The sequence below is a fragment of the Lipophrys pholis genome (genome assembly GCF_963383615.2).
Source record: "Lipophrys pholis genome assembly, chromosome: 9".
Taxonomy (NCBI): domain Eukaryota; kingdom Metazoa; phylum Chordata; class Actinopteri; order Blenniiformes; family Blenniidae; genus Lipophrys; species Lipophrys pholis.
In genome coordinates, this window is record NC_137639.1 from 18,398,837 (window position 1) to 18,421,472 (window position 22,636).

The 22,636-nt window shown below is 40.1% G+C and overlaps 2 protein-coding genes across 3 annotated transcripts in view; one reads left to right on the forward strand and one right to left on the reverse strand.

Annotated features, from left to right (window-relative positions):
• Positions 1–1,426: 1,426 nt before the first annotated feature.
• Positions 1,427–3,894, reverse strand: utp11 (UTP11 small subunit processome component). Its single transcript, XM_080471988.1, has 8 exons — positions 3,704–3,894; positions 3,522–3,583; positions 3,318–3,420; positions 3,080–3,199; positions 2,273–2,366; positions 2,053–2,183; positions 1,812–1,922; positions 1,427–1,715 (listed from the first exon to the last, which is right to left on the reverse strand). The coding sequence occupies exons 1-8, from the start codon at positions 3,761–3,763 to the stop codon at positions 1,632–1,634; spliced, it is 765 nt and encodes a 254-aa protein (XP_080328114.1). The 5' UTR covers positions 3,764–3,894; the 3' UTR covers positions 1,427–1,631.
• An 8,681-nt stretch (positions 3,895–12,575) lies between these two features.
• fhl3a (four and a half LIM domains 3a) overlaps positions 12,576–22,636 on the forward strand; it is a 32,728-nt gene continuing 22,667 nt past the window's right edge. For both annotated transcript variants that reach the window (XR_013935598.1, XM_080470858.1), the window contains exon 1: positions 12,576–12,761. The gene's annotated coding sequence lies outside the window, so the exon portion shown is untranslated. The remainder of the gene's footprint in view (positions 12,762–22,636) is intronic.

Below are 22,636 nucleotides of genomic sequence, written 5' to 3' on the forward strand. Positions count from 1 at the left end.
CAAAGATGTGTCCTTCAGAGGCTGTGAGGGCTTTGCTGAACCTGCGTCTCCACCACACAAGAGTCCAAGACATGAAGCACAACTGCCAGGCCGCACTGCATCAGTTTCAAGAACTCAGATGCATTTACTCTGAAGAGATTAATTTTTCTTTATTGGCTCACATGACTGATAAAAGTTTGTGACCTGAATGAAATTTGTGCTTTTATGAACAACCTGGAATTGATTTAAGCCAGTTTGGTGGTTTTATTATCAGTTTGAATGATTTGAGATGTCAAATATGTTTCACTGTCACCAAAGTCAGATGCTTGTTTGAAAGTCATTCCACCAAAATGATAAGTCAAACGGATTTTTACAATAATCTGAGTGCAAAATCTCGGTATCGGGCCAGATTATTAACTTCCAGGATCGAGCTCGGACTGCATTTTTGCTCTCAATGTTTTTAAGACGGCAACGCGTCGCTTTCCCAAAGTGTCACAAAGCGCAATAATGCCCCCTAGTGGAGGCACAAGAGGGACAATAAGGTGGATCCGGACAAGCGCTGCAATTAAGGTTTTCAGGAAGTTTAACTCACTTTTTTAGAACCAAGTTGTATTTGTTGTATTGTAATTATAATGTGCAAGGAATGTAATTGATCACAAACAGCAAACACAGAGGCAGAAAACCACACACACTCATATTTACACCTCAAGGCAATTTCAAAATCAACAAATTTACAGGAACATCCGGGATCGATTGTCAGTCCAGCACAGAGCAAACACACTGACAGTCCACCACACACATTCACACCTACAACCAAAAGATAAAGGGAATATTTGTGGGACTGTGGATCTTCTCCAGGTTTCTGGTTCCTCCCAAACTCCACAGAAAAGCCCCAAAGCCCAACCAGCAGCCCTGCTGCCATTACAACACTAAAATTCTGCAATGTTGTGTTTTGGATTGTTTTCAGACTATTGTCAGAATAAACGCCACTTAGCAATTTATAGCTTTAAATTTTCTTATTGTGATGCGATGTTCACCATATATATGTTCAAATCAAAGTTGCCTATAAACTACTGAGAAGTACAATTTTATTCACGGGTTATTAAGAAAATCGGGTTAGGACTATGTTTGAAAATGCACTTACACAACAACATGCCTTCTGTTTGGAACAGCTACTCTGCATTTCCATTATTGATGTGCAAGAAAACAGGAAGAAATTAACAAGTGAACATCCATGTTCGCTGGTTTGATAAAATGTAGACATAGAAATTAGAGCTCTGATTACTTAAAAAGGACAACATATAAACATCTGCCTATATCATTTGTAGTCCTGGATCCCTCATTTAAATGCAGGCTGAGAAAACCCTTCACTAATTATGTTCCTCGTCATCCCACCCCCACCCCCCCACCCCCATGGATAAAAAAAGAACCATGTGAACCACAACATCACTGTGAATTAACCACTTCAACCTCTGTGTCTTTCTGATCTTTATTTGAAAGAAACTAAGTCTTAGATAAATATGTACAAATCTCTGCAGCTGCAACAATGAGCGAACAACATTGCTCGTTCGTCTCCACTGTGATTACAGCTGTCTGGTTCCACGTGGCAGAAGTTCATTACGAACACATCCTAATAACAGATGACTTCGCTCTCAGCGTTTCCTCTTGGCTTCAAACTTGTAGATGGCTGCACTGTTTGGCGTTTCCTTTTTTACCTTCACTTTCTTGACTTTGTCCTGAAGCGTGAGGAGAAAAACAAAACAAAAAAAAAACAATGTAGGAATGAAGATATCTATGATGCTGATAAATCTCAGGATCTCCTCTCGGCTCACCTGTAGATCTTTGCGGGTCTGGATTTTCTGAGAGATGACGTACATTTTCTTCTCTCTGTCAATCCTCTGGGAAAGGATCTTATACTGGTGCGTCCTTTGCTTTGCCAGTTTCTACAAGTACATCGAAAAATAAAACAAAAACACTTGTAATCAATGTATTAACTTGCATACTATTGTAATTTAAAAATTTTGTGAGAGAGAGCGAGAGAGAGAGAGATCTTTATTGATTATGACCACAGACCTCAATAACGCGAGGCGTTACGGCTCCCTGGATGGCTTTCGTCTCCAGAGTTTTCAGAGTTGGCCTGTTGTACACTCTGTCCACCAGCTCAGGAGCCGTGTCCAGGTGGCGTGCAAGGTCAAACGACTTCACTGTGGGCGCACGTACACACACAAGACATAATCTGAGATTCTCTGCTGTTGGTAAATCTAAATGTTTTTTCACCGGATCAATTATTTACCTTCTTTTTTAGAATCCACAAAAAACATGTGCTTGTTATTCTGTTTGCTCTCGGCGTCCAAAAGATGGAGCTCTGCTTTCATTCTCTCAATTTTCTAAAACAATAAATAAACATTTTATACACAAATACATAGGTTAAAGGGCGCCAAAGTCAAGATCTTCAGCATTATTTATACTGCTACTACGATCCTGCAGCTTATATCCAGGTGCGCTCAATAGTCCGGAAAATACAGTACTTCTCATATCGATGAGAGTTTTCTAAAGGTCGGCAGGAGTACTTTGCCAGCAATGGATCCTGATTTAATTCACAATTAGACAAGGACTCGAATTGAAACATTTTAAGCGCGAACTTAAGTGGCAGTGCCTTCCTAGTAAACAAGCAGCGAACTGCCTGTGTAAAAAATAAAAATCTGTGGCGTATTATTGTTTAAATGTGTTGAATATTTATTCTAAACATGTTAATGAATCCTTGTTTTTCATCAGCATGCTCTACTGTTACATTTTGAAGAAGTTGTTATCAGGTTGGGAGGACTCGTGTTTTAAAATTGTACAGGTTGCGCTGATGACAAGTTTCAAACTCGTATGCCATCACACAAAGCGACACGCCAAAGCCTGGTCAGAGAGGATCACTGTCAAGCATGGCAAATATTATATTGTAACTTAAATATAAGCCAATTATTCACATGTGGCGGGAGTGTAAAGTGTGAAAGTGTTTTCATAGCTTGCAATGTAAAAAGGAACGTGTGCAGAATGCTGCGGCTGAACAAAGTCTATACACACCCATGACAATATCCCCCATTTAACACACCTTAGTCTCCGCAACCCTTTTCATCTCTACATATTTAATGTCCTGCGTCCTCATCACTTTCTTTTGCTCCTCGGTCACCTCCACCTCCTCCGTAGGCCGTTTTATTGTGTGAACTCCATCCTGTCAACACAAACACAGGAATCAGAAGCTCCAGAAGGAATCAGAAGAATCCAATAGTGACACTCATGACATGTTTAGTCAAAACAACACATGATCATAGTAACGATGCAGTGGTTACCTGCAGTTTGGTGTTGACCATTTTGAAGTAAAACTCATCTGGATTCTTCTCCAAAGCCTTCTTTCGAAGAGCAGTGAGGGTGTTTTGTTTCTTGTGGTACTCACTGAATAAACAGATTGAGTTTAAATCAGTTGTCATCCTTCCACTGGCATTAGGGGTTTAAAGAAAACATGGAACTTATCCCTCAGGCATGCATTTACTCACTCTGCACGGAGCTTGTAGTCCTTCTTCTTCTCCAACAACCCCAGGTTTTTTCTGAAACCGGGCTGGTCGGAGAAAAGAACATATTATTAACACAAAAACACGAGGTTATATGTTCACGAGATCTCCACTAGCGTGGTTTTAGCCAGCCGGCACGCTGGTGAACAAAACACCGAATCGCTTACCTGAGATCTTTCATGGTGATTTCTCTGGCGGGATTTCAGAGCTTTCCTGAACGACGACATGTCAGGACGATATTTACGACCTCAAAAAAAAAGCCCAAAACAAAGCAAAATACTGAATTATAAGGGAGCAACAAACACAAGCAGCACTACAGCTTCCTGGGAGCTGAACACGTGGTTCCTGCATCCGACCTGTTAGTCGTTTCACTTCCGCAGATTCGACACGCGCTCAAACCGACACTGAAAATACAAATAGAAGAAAAACGACGGTCTGTTTCACTGTGATTAAATTCAGTCTAGTTTTATAAATTACACGTTTTTGAAATTTTTATGTTAACAGTTGTGTTTTCAATAGAAAAGAATAGTGTATGCAGCATGTTAGGCGCGTGCAAACACCAGGGGGCAGTGTTGCACACAGAGTTAAAAAAGTTTGAACTCAAGAGAAAGTAAATGTTGTAGGAATGATCCTATTCCTTACTTTGAGGCTGCTTTTTCATTTATAATTTTTTTTTTTTTCAAGAAATCTCAAAATCACATTTGCTCAAAAGTGCAAAAAAATTGACCTTCATTTGTGTCTTTTTTATTTTTTTTAACTGCATAAGTGACAAAATTGCATGAAAATTTGATATGAATGATAGAGAAAAACAAACACCAGTAATGGTACAAGTTCAGCTCTGCTACTTATTTAGTACTAGTAAAAACGAGAGGGACAGGAGACAGACAGGACAAAATGAGAAGGATCTTCCAAAAAAGTGGCCAAATTATAGCCATTATATATTTTTTTATCTACGAAAAAACCAGCACACTGCTACTGTATACATTTTAAAAGTTGTAATGAGTAAACTGTTGGCTGACATTTGACAAAAACAACAACAAAAAAACCAAGCAAACTGGAAAACACAAAGTACTTCTAAAGATCTGTCTTTTTCACACTGTGGTGGCTTCATTTGCTACAATAATAACATTTCAAAAAAAGTGTTTACCAATTTATAGGGCACTCAAAAAGCAGAAATGGGACATTTCAACGTGATGGTATAATTGAAGGATATTCTAAAACACTTTTATCACTTTTTATAAGTCATTATTATGTGCCCTGATAATAAAATTAAGTAAAACACAAAAAAATCAGTATTGGACTGTAAACCTGACCAAAATCTGACATATCCAAAACATGTTTTTTGGTTTATCTTAAAATTGTCTTGAAATGTTCTCTAAATTGGATAAATATGACAAAATCAACAAAAGTTATTGTGCTTACAGCCTTCAATCAAACTTCATGTCACAAGAATTTTGTTCGATCTATTCAAGCAAACCAGGTATACAGCAGAGCCTAACTGAAATGCAAAGCACAATTATCTGATGATGCATTAAGTAGATGTCATCATCTTGTTATTGTTTGGACGTAACAGTAAGTTACTAAATATAATCACTTTCCTGATAATGGTGTGTTGTAATAGTAGGTGTGGTGCAGTCAAGCACTTCTAACATTTTAGATGCAGAATGATGTGGCGTTTTAAATGTGGCATCAGTAATGAAAAGAATTTACCTCTGGTATTGTAACAGTAATATGAGTGGGATCATTTGAAATGTTTAATCAGACAATTTCCTAAATGGTATTTGTGTATTATTACAAGGTTATGTAAGGTAACAGCAATATGATACCTTATCTTGCTTCACTCACATCCCAACAATAGGTTCCATAATAAGGCTCAATGGCAAAGACAAATGCAGAACAATCATGATCATCCATCTACAAAAGCCGCGCGTTTGATGTCTGCCCCATCCAAACTGTGTACAGGTTTGTTTTGGAAAAGAATAAAACAAAACAATTAAGGGTCATCATAAGAGTGGTGATCTAATATGTTTTGGCTGCACTGCTGGTACACCAAATTATTTCAGTCATTATAATAAGGACCAGTATTTGGCAGAATACAGTTTACACTAATTGGTATCAAGTTAGTGTTTTTCCAGTAGGAACCTTGACTGCGTGTTTCCACTGGACTTCAAACGTCTGAGTTTGATTTATGAGCTGGCTAATAGATACAAAAGAGGCTGCGAGAAATGTTGTGGTATTTTATTTGATGTCATTTAAAATGGTCAAAGAGTTTATGTGAATCATGCAGGTGCAACTAAAATACTGCAGTTTTAGCTCCCATGCAGAGATGTTATACATATGAGTATCTTTGTGCTCCTCTCAAGTTGTTTATCTCTTCACTCTGAGAAAAAGAAAAAAAGTTCAGGACCTCAGAGGATAGGGCGATCGCCACTCCTCCCCGGGGGAAAAAAGACTATCCACTTCCTGGCGTGATATTTTTGTGGAGAGGAGAGACAAAGACAAAGCCACAGTGGCACCAGTCCCTTAATCTCACCCAGACTCCCATCTCTCTGTGGATGTGAGAAGAATCCAGTAAGACAGAGAGTGATATTCCGCTAAACAGACATTTTCCCCCATGGAAGCCCACTGTACTCCCACCAACCGCAAGGAATTTGTTTTATATGTGTGAGATCTTTCTGGCATGCAGAATGTTTTGTGGGTGAAGCGACCTATGAATGGGATCAGTGTTTCCACATTATGTCACCGACTTGTTTATCAGTCTGATGGTCTAATGACCCTGATTCCTGTGAAGGTTACAGCCAGGCCCTGACTGATCCAATCACCCACCAACATGTGCCTAACTAGGCAAACACAGACAGCTGGCGGGCTTTATGGGTTAAGTGTCTGTGTTCTGACTTACTGGAGACCGCGCTGTTTAATTCACGTGAGTATTTATCATTACGAGTGAAATGCCTGGTGAGCCGCAGCAGGAGTAAATGCTACTTTTGAAATCGGGGGCTTGTAACTCGCTAATGCAACAACAGGAGCGCTCGGGGGTTTGCTCAGGGTCAGCGGCGGAGGAATGCCCATGCGGAGCAGATGCAAAACCATTTGGTTTTCTAAAATGGCCCTGTAAAAATAACACTGCTGACATATTCTAAGGCTGCTGCACTGGGGCTGAGCTCAGGACTTTGGTATGTCTCCCCTGACCATGGTTGGTTGTCATCTGCACTGAGCCGCTTGGCCAGCCCTGCTGAAAAATGCTTGACCCAGGAGTCCCTTCACTGTGATCATAGTAGCAGCTCCTAAAATTCATTCTATGGTTAAAAAAAAAAAAAAGGACTTCAGACTGACTCAGGAATGAGCCCATTAAAAAAAAGCCATTGTTGTCCATGGTAAGCACTGTACTGAAGTTTTAAGAGAGTTGTATGTGCCTCATTCTCTTCTTCTTCTTCTAAACCTTTACATTGAAATATTATCAGTTTAACTTTACTTCATTTACCTGACGGCTACTAAATACTTTCTATATGAGCAAATTTGATCCTGTTGAAGGCGACACCTTGGACAGGCACTATCGCCTCCCAGCAAGAATGTCCCTGGTTCACTTCCTTGGGGGCCTTTGTGTTTGAAGTTTGCATGTTCTACCTTTGCCTTTAGTTTCTCCAGGTTCTCCGACAAAGTCCAGGCGTTAAGTGAAGTGGTGTCTCGACGTCGACCATCGGCTTGAATATACGCATGCCTGTCTCTCGGTGTCCGCTGTGGGACTGATATTTGACCGATGTGGTGGTAAACACGCTCACCTTCTTCCTGAGCGTGTGAAATTAATGTTTATGTTTCTCCGTGTAGAAAGTCATCTATAGATTGTTGGGTTTGAAAACCCAGATTACGCAGCACCATACAGTATGTTTTATGGTCGACTATGTAATAATTTAACACTCACTGGGCCAGTTTAGTTTAGAACTCGTAACATGTGTGCATATTAGCATTGTTACAGTCCTGTCCTCTTACCGTATAGGTGCTCTCCTGGGTGGGATTCCTCGCTTATAGTTCCTTAACCACAAAACCTCGTAAAATAAAATTGTCTACAATTAAGTGCCGATATGGTGCTTATTTTCACCGCTTGACTTTAGAGAGCATATATATAGTGTCATGAGTAGTCGTAGCCTCAACACGATCACAACAGTGAAGTGGAAAGAAGTGGGTGGCTTCTTAGAGGATGTACTTTATATTTGAAGTGCTCTGTATACTAAAACCATTACCGCTCACACTATTAAATGCGTTTTGGGTGTTCTGATACACGTTTTGAAGCTTATCTGTGAGAGGCGGGACAACAGTCCACGTGCCCTTGAATTCGAAGCAACGGATGTCTTGCGTCTTTTTCCAATTGTGAGAGTTTTTCTGCGTCACGCTGCTGTAGTTTCTAATGTTTTTTACGTCTTCATGGCAGCACGCTACTGTTTCCACTTGCTATAATATGTGACGAAAACCGACACACGCCTTAGCATTACTTAAGCGGGATATTTATCCGTTTAATTGCCTCATTAGACTAGTGCTCCGGGTCAGGACGCTCATTAGAGTTAATTTCACTCAGGTGTTACAAAACCACACATCCAAGGAAAGAGTTGAAGGTCTGCGGAGTAGCAAGAATTTTATGAAGCACAGCGTGGCAACCACTCAAGACATTATGGTCATTGTTCACATGACTTTACTTTATAAGGTGAAGTGTGTTAAAATAGGTTACATTCAGCTGCTGTCTTCTTTTCTGGTGCAAAGTATCTTTCAAGCCGTCCTATTTTCATTTAATGCATAGAGAATCATTAAAATTACGTCTCCAGAGTAGATTTTCTTCAACCAGCCATTACTGACAGGTTTGTCTGACCTAATACAGATAAAGTCTGCCACGTGAAAGGATGAAGAAAAGGGAAGCTGATAGATTGACCGACATATATCCTCTCATTTGTTGGACAGTCTGACAGGACCACTCCTCAGTGTGTAAATATAGAATTTAGAATTAGGGGCTTGTGGGGAAATGAGCGATACCAGTCCAGAGCAGAGCTTTCAATTATCACAGCCCTGTGAAAACACAAGTCACATGTTTAGACATTTGTGCTTTAATTGAGCTTTTTCAAGTGTAATATACATATTTTTCACCTCCTCAATATTTTTCCCTGAGTGACAAAATCGGTTTCATGTATTTCTTCTTATCTGCTGCTTAATGTTTGATGGATTGTGACGCCGCTATTTGTCAGAACGTACGAGTGTAGAAAGCGGAGCAGTTTGCTGACATATATATTCAGTTATTTATCATTTAAATGTGAGAGGGGGTAATCTTAACATCTCTTTTTAAGAAATATATAATTCTGAAGTGTTGAAACGTTGCTTTAAATAAGTAGTTGGCAGGCTTCCCATTGGACTCTTTTTTTCCTACGTGCAGAAGCAATTATTCATTGTGAGTTTTGATTTTTAAGGTGTTTGTACACTCTAGTCAAGGAAATCCTTTCACCAATCATATATTTAAAGCTGTCAATTCAACATTCTTCAGCATATTTAATGTCTGAAATCTTTTTTTTTTTTTTTTGTTCCTTTCTTCTCTAAGAGTCATTTGTGATCATCTTAAAGAAAGCGCACTGTCTTGATTTGGCCATTATTATGTAGAATAACATTGAAATAAATATATTGTTGTGCAAAAATGAACTCTTGCAAGCTGCAACTTTCAGTAGTGGCAGTCGACCAGTTTTCTTGCAGCTCAGAATGACCACTTCCTCGGAAAAACTGAGCTTTCCAGCTCCAGTTGATTACAACACGACGAGGTGAGGAAAGTAATCAAGCCTAAAGTTAAAGTTAACTCTTCATTAGAACAAATGAAAACATTATGATATTTAATTTACATTAACATCATAACTTACTGCAAAACAATGACAAAGCTATATGTATGAGTCACTTGGTGTTAAAACATCAAAACACTATTATACTAATATTTCTTGCAGCAAAATTAAGAACAGGATTTTTTATAATATTTTAAGTTATCTTTTGATCTTGGGAGTTTGTTGTTCCAAGATGTTTTTCGGTGTGATTGAGCAGAAGTAATAAAAGAGCATTGAGGTCACAGTTCCGATTGTTTTTACTTCTTTTACTATGAAAAGCCACTGCTCGTTTTTCTTAGTCCAAGAACCGACTTCCTTCCAGAATAATCCAGAGCTCTGGGATGCACTATCCAGGTCCTTGAATGTGTACCCAACTAGAAGTCAGAATTCAGACTTCGAGGAGGCAAGTTAAAAAAAGAAAAGCTTGGATTCCTGACTTCAGAGGCAAATTGAGCAGACTTTAACCTGCTGGGTTGAATGAAAGAACCAAAGAAGACCATCCTTTTTATAGCCAGGAGAACCACATTGAGATTAATAATCTCTTTTACAAGTGATGCCAGTGCATGTTTTCTGGACTGTGGGAGAAACTGGAGTACTCGTAGTAAAACTCGTTGAGAGAGAGCGTGCAAACTCCACACAGAAAGGCCCTATATTTGAACCCACAACCTTCTTGCTGTGAGGCGAGAGCGCTAACCACTGCACCACCGTGCGGTTTCTTTTGGACGAGAAAATAAAGTCGTCTAATGCTCACACGATAGAAATCTAAGCAAATGCCACATTACAGGTATTTGTTCGCCCAAACCATGACCAAGCGCCATAACACACCATGACAATAAAAGTCCCCTTTGAAAGTAGCTCATGTGTTATTTCGATTTATTGGCGAGTTGGACATACAAAAGCTAGATTTGTGTGCCGTTTTCAGCGATAAACTTGATGAGATAGTGTGATGACGGTGTGCCCGAGCAAGCGGGAAGGCAAACAAAGCGCCCTCAGGAACAATTTATCTGGAAGGGTGGTGCTTCTGTCAACAGCAGTGTGTTTTAATGCAATGGGCACTTACTGATTAACTTCATAGTTGATGACTCAAACGATCAGATGTTCCACGTACAGTATGACCAAACCTCAGCCAGCTGCCCTCCCGGAAAAGAAACGTCACTCCCACTCATTGAGTCATGACAAAAATGAAACGTTAGAGCTCGAGAGAAAGGATTTACACTGTAAATAAGTAGGTGCGATTCGACAGCTGCGTTTGTTGTTAAACTGTTTGGTAATGCGCGGCTAATTCAGAGAGGGAGTCGTCTGTGTGCTTTTTGTAAAGCCTTCTCAATAAAAGGCAGAATTGTTGTAACTCAATGGAAACAATGTATCTAAAATAGTTTCTTTGACTGAAACGTGACAAAAATCGCTTCGATAGAATCAGTTGTCTCGGTTGACCTGAGCACCCACCCACAAGAGACTCTCCACAATTTCACCTTAAAGGTTATAAATAAGTGATTTGACATTTTTACTCAAGTAAAAGTAAGAAGGAAAAAGTACTACCTCTGCAATGTATTCAAAGCATGAATGTAAAGTTTTCTGACTGTCCGTTTACGTCCTCCAACCTGACAGCTTTAAACGTTGCTCTTAAGGTCACGGATGAGGAATGTGTTACTGTTCTGAATCTGTTTTGTTCTCATTGTCGTCTGGTTCGCGTTCTGTCATGTTGCTACTAGTTCTGCTCGTTTCCCATCACAGACAGCGCAGACATTCTGGGAGGTTGAGTCTCTATTCATTCACCGAATTGTCTGCACTTCATTCATTGGGCAAAAGGCAAAGTACACATGAACATGATTCCAGTCTACCACATGGCTTATACACACTCACACCTACTGGCCCTTTTATTCGCTATGTAACTAAACATGTATATTCTCAGATTGTAATAAAAATCAAGAGTACCCGCCCCCAAAAAAATCTTGCATGGGTGATGGTCACAGACACAATGTCTTTTTCCATTCAGGTTGAAATTTGAGTTTCAGCTCTGGATAAAAATATATGTCATCATATCACGTCTGAAAAAAAGGCGAGAGAACTTATGTGGTTAAATTTAATTTTGGAAATAATTGACCTGGTAAAATAAAATATGTCACTGGATTTAAGTGATGTCAATCTTTGTTTGATTTTGTCAGCCATCTTTGTAATATTAAAAGCAATAAAAACTCAAAATGTCCTTGATTTTACTTTGAGGATATTTCTGTATGTGTGTTGCTGTTAAAAAAAAAAAAGTGAATTATTACTACACTATTTGTTGATCAACAATGCAAAGATAGTACTGTTCTTGTTATGATCACCAAAAACTGGATGAACGGCTTAATGATAGCACGGAACAACCATCTGTTGAACGATGAAGGAAATAATACACAAACTGAACCATCAAAACCTATTTCCATTAAGTCATCAAAATTTAGACAGACGATCAGCATTATCTGGCCCATTAGGTTTACTCTTCCTGTCTCCTCTACCCCATGTCTAGAGGTTTTCTGGATCCGCCCCTGGGAATTGTGACATACTGGGTATATTCATTCTTGTTGATACTGTTGAATATTACAGCCCAGATGAATACCTCAGTGTTGGATGCATCCAGAGGCTTTTGCAAGTGATCTAAACACAAGCTCTGTATAAACACCTAATCCCATCAATACTGTGTACATGTGATAAATTGACACGTGACAAAAATACAATGAAAATGCATTAATTGAAGATTTTTAAAGTTTGGAAACAGATGTTAGTGGCAAATTGCCATCAATTTTGGTCCCCTCCCGCCCTTTCACCTTTTAATTCTCAAGATCCACCCATGACACACAATCTTGAAAAGTCTAGTCCCTTCTCATATCTGGCAGTTACATGATCATTTAAAAAATATGTGAACTTTTTGATTAAGTGGTTGATTAAACAATAAAAGTAAAGAAGGGCCAAAGTGGCTGAAGTTTGAGAAACTGAAGTAAATCCAGAAAACCTTAAAGACTTGTGCTCAGTTTTCTAAATGTGAGAGAAAAGAGTGTAGAAGAGAGCCCTGCAGGGATCTGGTCTCCTCCGTTTGAAGTCGCTGGAGGCAGGCGGGGAGGGAGGGAGGAATGTATTTTGGGGGGAGGCGGGATCTTGTGACTCACCAGCAACTTCCTCAGTAGTAGGACAAAAGTAACCGGCAAACTGCATCCCTGTGCGCCGCAGACAGGGCTGGCTACACACAGGAGAGACGCAAAAAGTTCCCCAGCTGACAAGAGACGCTGCTGGGCGGTGTGAAGGCGTGATCTGATCCCGGTCCTGGTCCAGATTCCGGTCCTGAGAAAGCGGGTTACCACTGACAACTTCCAAAGTTGCTTCCACACTTCAGGCTTCACTCTGGGTAGGACTTTTTGAAATGTATTTTCACCTTTGTGCACTTCTTAGGATTCATAAATACAAAAGTATTTTGTTTTTTAATTCCATGGGAATAGAATTTTGCCATTTAACTGGTTTTGGAGTTCAGCTGTAGTTTAGTTACTTCCAGCACACTAGTTATATCTACAGTCAATGTGATGTGGGGGAAAAAATAGTGTAATACTTAAAAAGTGTTTTTTAAAGTGTGGGCCTGACCTCCTTTAGGGGGTGCAAGAGAGCTTCATGAAAGATGCAGCAGAAAAAAAAGTGGGGGGGTCATAGAGATGCCTTTTCTTTAAGTAGTGAGAGAACTGAGTTCTTCCTGAATTTAGTGAGCTTTAGTCAAAGCGTACATGCAACAGTCACGACAGTTACACATTAAATATCAGGACTTACTTGATATTTTGAATTCAAATTATCTGATTACCATGAAAATAATTCTGCTTTTTATTGCCTGTAGGTCACAATAGATGTTAACAAATATCTTATAGTGTTAAAAACATTCATAGTCTAACATTCAACCAAAGAAGAGTATTTAGTGAGAAAGAAAGCACGTGCTGTGTGAGATTTGTTGTCAGGGTTGTTCATTGTCACAAGAAGGAGTGGTCAAAGTTGTAATTTTACAATTATTTGCACCATAATTGAGATCTACTGAACTTGAATTAAACACAGATTTACTCTTTGCTTGTCTTATGATTTTATTGCTCTCGCAAACAAAATGTGAGTAAAGAGATAACAGCGGTTATGGGCTTGTCATCATGACAAGTAATAATGCTTCACACCTTAGACAAACACACATGCCTCTGCATCAGCCCGCAAAGTCAAACCCTGACCTTCTCTCTCTGCCTTTGTGTTCTCTGCTTCCCCTGTTTATTCACTCAAATTACAGTCTGCTCTTGTAAAACGTATGCAAAAAGAGAAACAAACGCATGACCCTCCCCTCGGTGGAAGCGCTGACTGTATCAGCTTGGGTGACCCACTGAACTGTGCGGAGGAAGCATTAAGGGAACAACTGTTGTGTCACGGAAGCTCCCAGCTGAGCAACGCGTGAAGGCTTCAGAGAGCCGAAATCCCTCAGGCCAAACGTGTCTTTTCTGAAGCAGCAGGAAGCGGGGTATGGCAGCATGGTACGCATGGGATGGGTGTGTCTGGGCCGCAGCCTCTGGGTTTGTGTTGTGCGTACATCATTGCATCATAGCGCGTAGCAGTCTCACCTCCGTCACGAATGTCTGGAGTTACACCTGTTGCGTCATGTGGGTGCAGTGGGCACGGTGGGAGAGGGAAGTGCCGAGGCTTGTCAAAAGTCTTGAGGATTTACCAACGGCGTGTGGTTCTGTGACCATCTCAACAGGTCACATAGAATATGGCCAGGTTTTGTTTTCAACCGAGTTGACAAGATACACTAACTGTCCATTTGCTCGACATAATACTGCACCTTTTGTTTGATAATGAAGTGTTGAGATCTTCAGTTACGTGCTTCGATCTTGCAACCTTGACCAAATCACTGAGTTCGAATGGACACAAATAAAAGGTTTGAATTGAATATCTCAAATGTAAAACTATCCCTATAAATATTCCTTAAAACTGAAACAGCTGCATTTAAAATCACTTTGGGACTGTCCAAATGATCTCTAAAAAACAACTCTGGTACATTTTCAATACAGTTTATATGATTCATTTAATTGCGAATCTGCATGTAAGTAGATTGGAGACGAAAGAAGAAGAAGAAACACGAGTAGTTAGTGGCTTCATTGTTGCATGTAATATCTATCCAGTCCACAGTATTCGACATTCGCTGAAATCAGCCTTATGCTGCCGAGAGCAACAGGGTTCAGGAGAGCAGAGACGCTCAATAAACACAATGAAGAATGTGAATAATCTCTGCAGCTGAAGAGACCTTTCTTTAGGTTCATCATTGCGAGTAATACCTGTCATGTAAATGTCGCCACTTCTTTCATTTATGATAAAAAAAAAAATTGACCTCGTTTTTAAAGGATGAAAGTTTAAAAACTCAATGACTCCTTAAGCGGTCTGGGAATCGCTTTGATTTTATCTTCACTTGAAATAATTCTCAATTCACCACAGTGGATTTCAGTCCAGCACGTCTCCTTTCTGGTACTACTGGATTTACACCTTGAAGGGTTTTGAGGGATCCCACTGTGCTTTCGCCACTGACAGGTTATTTTTACCCTAACTATCTGTCATAGTAAAGAGAAGAACCGAGCAGCCAAAAGCCAGTCAGTCTGTCCCATTTAGCATCTGGGAAGTTTGCCCTGACAGAGCCCATGGGCTGTATAATCTATTTGTTTGCTTTTTCCTCTTCCTCTCTCTCCCTCTCTGTTTCATTGACCATGGTCACATTCTTCGGAGGTCTCAGTGTTTTCCAAAGGTTAGCCCAGCGTGGTGGTTGGAGCCCAGCCAGCTCTAAACTGCAGTGGAACTGCAACTAAATGACTCGGACTGGTTGTGGTTGGTTTTATGTGCTGGCACCATTTGAAACCAGGCCAACGATAATGATGGAGGAATCGGCGGTCAAGTGTTTGCAGGTGGTTTGGGAGCAGAATATAGATTTGGTTTGAAGTCGTTTAATTTTGACATGATCCAACTTTTTGTACTGTAGTGTTTCATAGCTCGACAAAGTAGTCCCCCCCCCCCCCCGATGATGCCACTAAGGTCATTCTCTTAACAGGTTTCATTACCAAGATGCAGGTCATATATTGTCTGGTCAAATATATCAAGAGTTGGATTTCTAAGGCTTTCTTTAATTATTGTGGTTGCTTGGAATTTGAATGACATAAAAGTTCCTTCGGAAATCAATACGTTGCCCACAGTGCTTTTTTAATTGTTTGTCATATTGTAATAATCTTATATTATTGGGCTGTGTACTGTAGGTATAAGAGCACAAAAGTTGTTTCATAATTATTTCTCATGGAATTTGAAAAATGTAATCCAAGCTTTTAGCTATTTCAACTGATTAAAAAATACCACATCTGCGTTACTTGTGAGACCAAATAAGGCAAATTGAAACCTTTGCTGTTGTGTTAACAAATCCAGTCTGGCACATAACTCTCATCCATGAACTACGTCAGTGGAGGAACCATGAGAAATCATATGGTTTTGACTACCGTATGTATTGTAATTTAAATATCTTCTATGTCGGGTTCTTTTTCTGTATGGATGTTTCTTCCTGGCTGGTAGTTTCCTGCTCAATAGGATGTGGGGGCGCGTGGCTGGCAGCAGGAGTGTGTCTGCATTCCCTGAAAGGGGGGAAGTGACCTCAAATTTCCTGTGTGGGGATGGCCAGGTGCTGTGGTGTTATTGTGGAGGTCGCAAGACTTCCTCCATGGATGCTTTGTTGGTAAATGTCTGAAATTTGATCTTCAGAGCCAGGGCCCCTGTGGGAGGCCACGTGCCTCACCATCCAGACATATAGCATTACTCGCTCTTTCCTTATGATCTTCAGCATTATCTGCTACAGCGTTCACTCTATCCGAGGTTTTATGTTAAGAGGACATAAACTTTATATAGGTAGTGCACGAGTGTGAATGGTAACGGAGTCTGTGCTAATGGGGTAATTAAATTCCTCCAGGGATACAATTACTGGTTTATACCCAGCACTTACCTGTTACTCTCTAAGGAATTGCTGCATTCAGAAAGAAATACCAAATTGTGAGCACAAAAGAGTCGATGCCTCTTAACTGCCCGCTCACTAGTTTAATCCAAACTAATTATATGCCCTGAAAGAATGAGGTTATGCGTTGCCTCTGCCCACCTTTTACCTGGCTTACTCCAATTTTCCACATCTGCGGCGTCGTATCTATCACAAATTGACAAAATGGAACATGCTTCAACATAATCAGCGTTTCCTCTGCACTGTCTCATATGAAACAGATGTTGTTTGGGTGCAAGGAACCTGTCTATTCACTCCTGCATCATCACGATCTGTCTTACGTTGAAGAAGTGCGTGACTCAGCCGTGACTGTTTTCCTGCACCCTCGCCCGAAGGAGGGAGGCTACGTTCATGCAACAAAAGCTTATATGACTTCGCAAGAACTCCATGAAACAAGTGTTATGCAAAATGTGCTGTGCAAATCTCTTTCCTCCATTATGTGCTCAACCTGCCCGGGTTTGTTTCTTTGGATCACGATCTCTGAAAATCCTGTCTCCATTCCCTAGGAGCTTTCTCACCTTGACTGTGGGATCAAGAAATCTTTTCCAATGAAATGCAGACATGTCAGGTGTTGAAAAATGTCACGGTTTGCGCAATACTTTGGAGCCAATGAAAGATGTTATCCTAAGAAAGCAACATGTTTCTACATCGAGAATAAGCATTGCAAGTCGCATCAAGAAGCGAGGAGAAGGGGGGGACTGAGAGGGAGGCAGAAGTTTAAGCCTTGTGGACAAATTGAAGTGGTCTACTACGACTGGTAATGCAATGTGTACTATAAATTCATACAACTCCTGGTTATGTTGGGCTGCGGCGACATCACAGGATAGCCTATGGTTAATGGAAGGAGCTGAAGGCAGGAAAGTTGAGTAAGGGGAAAAGCTCCAGAACACAAGGTAATAAGATGTTATTCCACCCTGTTATGTATCCACTGAGAGGGATGACAAAGTGAGGAGCCAAGCCTTGCACTTCATACTACAGCACCACATCTTTATAACTGGGCTACCAGAGCGATATTCTGAGTACATTTATTATTGGTGTCCAACCTCTGGTCCACTGGTTTGCAATTATCATGACTTCTCTCAGAGGTAGATCGTGAATAAATTGCTACATGCTTCACTTACTGTTGGCTTAGTGAAGAATTTAGTGCCAAATATTTCATGCGAGCTGACACTCATGGCCACTATGGTCTCTTTCACTCGGAACATGTAATAAAGTTGATCTATAGTTTGAGTAAGTCTACAATAATGCAACACTGACCGTCAACTTAGAACATGGTTTTTGTTTCTGTGGGAAAAACAATGTCGTCATCGTTCCCATTAGATTTTCTTGTTCGCTGGTTTAATTGAGCAATAATCTGAGTGCACGTGGCAAGCAGGCCTTAACTATGCATTGATATCCAGCAGGCATCAAACGAGACACACCATGCCTGAAGCTCAAAGTGCCAACTTTCAAAACACAGCAACCCCCAGAGAGAGTGTAGGCCTGTTAACAGAGTATTTCTCCACAACAACAAGCTCACAGAACTCTGCTCTCATAACAGATGTCTTGGAGAGGTAATTAAACCTTGGCTGCGTATACGTGCTCTGTTTGTTTCACCATGCCACCACTACTGTATCCCCACCTTCTGCCCATGCTGGAGTGGGAATTGTGTCTTTATATGGCTTGTAACTTGAGTTTGCTGCAAAGGCAGCCGCATTAGTGGTGATTGCTTCCCAGATACTTAATATCGTTGGCCTCCACATCTGCAAAGAATGAACCTGGGCCCGTGACATCACTGGAGACCAAGTACAGACATGAGTTTGGGTGTGTGGTGAGGCGTTGGTGTTTAGCATGTGTTCGCTTTTATTTGAATACACATAAACGTTCAGCGTTGCACAACTGCCTTCCAGGAATGAGCGGCATGAGAAGACGTTACTTGTTGAGATTTGAAGTGTATTATCCTGTCTCTGATAAGTACAACACTGTTTATTTGGAGTGCAGCTGTGAGGGAGGTCATCCCCCTCGCTTAAAGTAAACGGTATAAAGATGCCTGCTCTGCATGATGAAACTAGCAAGTGATCAAGAATGTGACTCCTTAACAAGAATTTCGCGCACTATCTCTTCCCATCATCGCTCTCTTTAGTCTTTTCTCCTGCTCACGAGCATTTGCAGACTTGTGCAGACTTTGTTTCACCCTCTTGCTTTCGTCTGTGAGGCTGCGAGAGACAATGCTCTCCTCTGCAGAGGAGGCAGGCTGAAACAAGCCAGACTTGCTACACAGACACTCTGCAGCGTGGATTTATGTCAGTCTCTCAATTTAGCTGTATATGACAGTTCTTCCCTTTTTGGAATAAACACATGAGGGAGCGTTTGGCACTGCTTGGGCACACTTTGGCATGACTTTGTGAAGCCGTCACAGATGCATTGAATAGGCATAGGAAGCGGGCAGGATGCTTCTTGGCCTTCTTCGCTTCCCTGTCTTCTCTCACCTTCAAGAGATACTGATCAGCCTGCATACTGAGTCTTGTGGAAGCCATAAATGGGAGAAGTGGCCTTTGTGTGGCTATAAAAGGATGTCAGCTCCGCGACGAAGAGAAAACAAAAATGTGCAACAGGGATGAGCAACGGAGAGCGCAGGGTGAGTCTTGTGTCTTCCCCAGTTGAATTAGGAGATAGAATGAAGTAGGAGGGAGTGGCCCAAGCAAGATTTTATTGCCTGCAGATCCATCTGTCAATGGTCTGTTGCAGAAAGGTGTAATTGAAGCTGAACACAAGCCCCTCTGTGTATAATTTGCTCTGTGTATCACCTCTCCAGCATGGAAAAAAAAAAAGAAAAAAAATCCATTAATCCGCAGAAATTTCAACAACTATTTACCCTTATCAGAACCAATGTACACATGGGAAGGAACATGTTGTGACTTCCCTGATGCATCTGGCGTCATGTCTCACGCACCTTGTGCAATTAGAGTTCTCTCAAGCAGTACAGTGCGATCATTACAATGAAGAAACTGCTCTATTTGACAGTGTGTTTACGGCCAGGACATCAAACTGAGCGATTGCATGTTTGTTGTGAATGAGCATAACTCAGTCCTGATGGAGGGAATTTACAGAGCCTCAACACCCGACAGTTCTGGAAGTGTTGTGTTAGTTTGACAAGTATTTAGCAGAATCCTCTGGCGGTGACAGTCTCAATATTAAATACATCACAACAAGATTGATAAAGGCTTTTTTATTTTTTTCACTGTTATCAGGCTTCTATCCAGTATTCAAGTTGTTTATTTATTTATTTTGCTCCATTTCAAAGATTAAAAAAAAATCGACAAAATTCTTCACGTTTAAATAGATATGATACAAAAAACATCCAAAATAAAAGCATATAAATAGATAATGACAGCAGAATTAAAATACCAGTTTAATAAAACAAGCTGTTAAAAGCCTGCCCTACTATTACAGGTGTGTTTTAACGTGCCTCGTAGGACCTGTTTACACAACTTTTGTTGCGTTTTGAGGGTCCGTTTGCACAACAATAGTTCTTGATGTTACTGGAAAGGGAACTTCCACGGTGGATGGTCTTGAAAATGTTCCAACTCTGATGGGGAAAAACAGAATTTTTATGAAACGCAATCGTAAATCCTGAATCATTGTCTGCATGTGCGCCAAAGATTCATTCATAACAATGACTGCAGTGTGCGCTCCTCACCCTTGAATTTAACCGCGGTTCTCTAATAAAGTGCATACTTACTACACCATCATGTGATTCACATGTGGTGACACTTTTTTTGTTCTTTCTTACAAACAACCGGGTGAACTGAGTAGGCCAAAACAACAAAGAAAGACCGATTAAAGTTGTTTCGATGTTTACAGCGTACTCTCTGCAAGCATACAGGTGTTTTTACTCTATAAAGGTCACCCATTAGTAGCTGGTGGTTCTGCCATTTCCGTGTAAACAAACATCGTTTTCAAAATGTGTTAACGTGAAACGAAAAAGCGAGAACGATGCCCATAGACGCACCAGCTCTTTTGCGGTATTTTCACCGAGTATTCCATTTTGGGGGGCGCAACAAACTCAGAGACTGTCATTTTTTAATGATGATGCTTCCAACAAACCTTGGTGTTCACAAAGGGATCTGCATGTAAAAATAAGGATTTTAAAGTGGTTCTTAAAGCTAACTGGAAGCCAGTATAAGGGGGCCAAGACGGGAGTAATATGACAATATTTGTTTGATACTACAAGATACTTGCAATTATCTATTTGTATGCATATTGTTACTCATAATGGCTGTAGAAATTACAACGGAAGTGAAGTGAAGGTGATGTTACACGGCATGTGAAAAGTAGCAAAGTAATCAGCTGTTGGGAGAGCGAACAGATGGATAATAAACAGGAGTTTCTTCAGAGACGGCAGTTTTAGAACCATGAGGACAAAAAAATTCCAGCTTTAATTTGAAAGTGTATCCGATAATGCCCCTAACAAAATCTTTCTGTAACAGTGCACTGAGCGGAATAACTGCATTATCAACAAATTTGCGACCACTTGAGTACATTACACATTTGTTCACACAAAAAAGACAAAAGTCCCATTTGTTACTTTGTTCTTTTTTTTTTTTTTTAACAATAGGCATTTATAATGAAGGCACATGCAAATGTATATATATATATATAAATATGATATAAAATACAAACTGTATTTGGGTGTTTTATTTCTGTACACGTTTGTACAATTATTTGGGAACAAATGTATAAAAAGGTTAATATTATGACCTTTGTGAAAGGATGAAAGAGCAAATCTCATCAGGGCTCCCATAGTTGACCTACTACTAGAGTTTGTAATGACATTAATCCTACAAAGCACATAAATATTAATACATCTTGTGTAAACTTGTGTAAACTTTTAGTAAAGGCTATAAAGTTGTTTTCCTGTTCAGAATAACAAGGTGTTGCACATATTTGTTTGACTATTTTTCCTTTATTTTCTTATGTAGTTCCAGTACGGATCTGAGTGACACAAATGAGATTCATATAGATTTCGCCTAAAAGTGCAAATGAGCATGTTTCATATGAAAATCTTGAACTTATGCCACATTCACATTCATATGACTTGCTGACTTCGTGTTCGAGAAGTTTTCACCCTTGTATTCTCCTCTCACCACAGTTCACAAAATGACTAAAAGACAGCACACATTACTTCATGAATGATGGGCAAACCCCAAGCTGTAGTAATATAACATTTCTGTTTTTCCACCACAGCTGGAAAAGCATAGATGGGCACACACAATCGACTGTGCTGTGGTGCACGTGGTATAGTAATACATATACAGATGGCAAAGTGAAGTTGAAGTATAGCGACGTGGAGTGCTTTTGTAGCAATTTAATTTAGTTTGACTGCAAAAAATTACAGATGTCTAGACCTCAGTGTCGTGCGCTATAAAGAAATATATATTAAATGCCAGTGGAAATGTCCTTTTTTCCTGCCAGTGAAAACCTTTTATCTCTTGGAACATCACTGGAGAAATAAAATAGATACAATTAAAAATATTCCATCAGGTGTGGATTTCACTTCATGTAGTTAACCACAAATTGGTGTCTATTTTCTTATCTGAGCCTTAATAGTTATTGTGTAAGTTCACTGCTATTACACCCAGAAATAAAGCCGTCTCAGAGATGTTGGAAGAATTTCGTGACAGATGCGGAACCCCATTACAAATAGCAGCTGACTGTATTGTGTTTGTCTTGGGCAGTTGGCCAAACCACCTACAGAGATACAGAGGTACTTGACCACATTAACAGAAACAAAGTGTGAATGTGAACACATCCCCGCCACCAATATACAAATATATTTTATATAAGTGGGCACTGACTGTTAAATGTTGACCCAGTGAAAAAGACAGACGGGTGAACTTTACTCATATCAAGTATAACTTTGATGAATCATATTGTCTATAATTCATTGAAGTATGTACATTTAAAATAAAGGGTGACATTTATGTTTTGACCCATTAAAGATATTTTGTTACATCGATTCAACCCTGCATCAAATGAAGATGAACAAATCTTTTTAGGAGCTATACATTTCCCCACCTCCCTGGAAGTTGCTCAGAACTGTACATTGTGTTTACTCTGATCCACTCTCCAGCCTTGCAAACCTCACTGAGTTGTTTTCTTCTTTACTTGTCCTTAGGACCGCCATACGTTTGCAATTCTGTCAGCGCTTT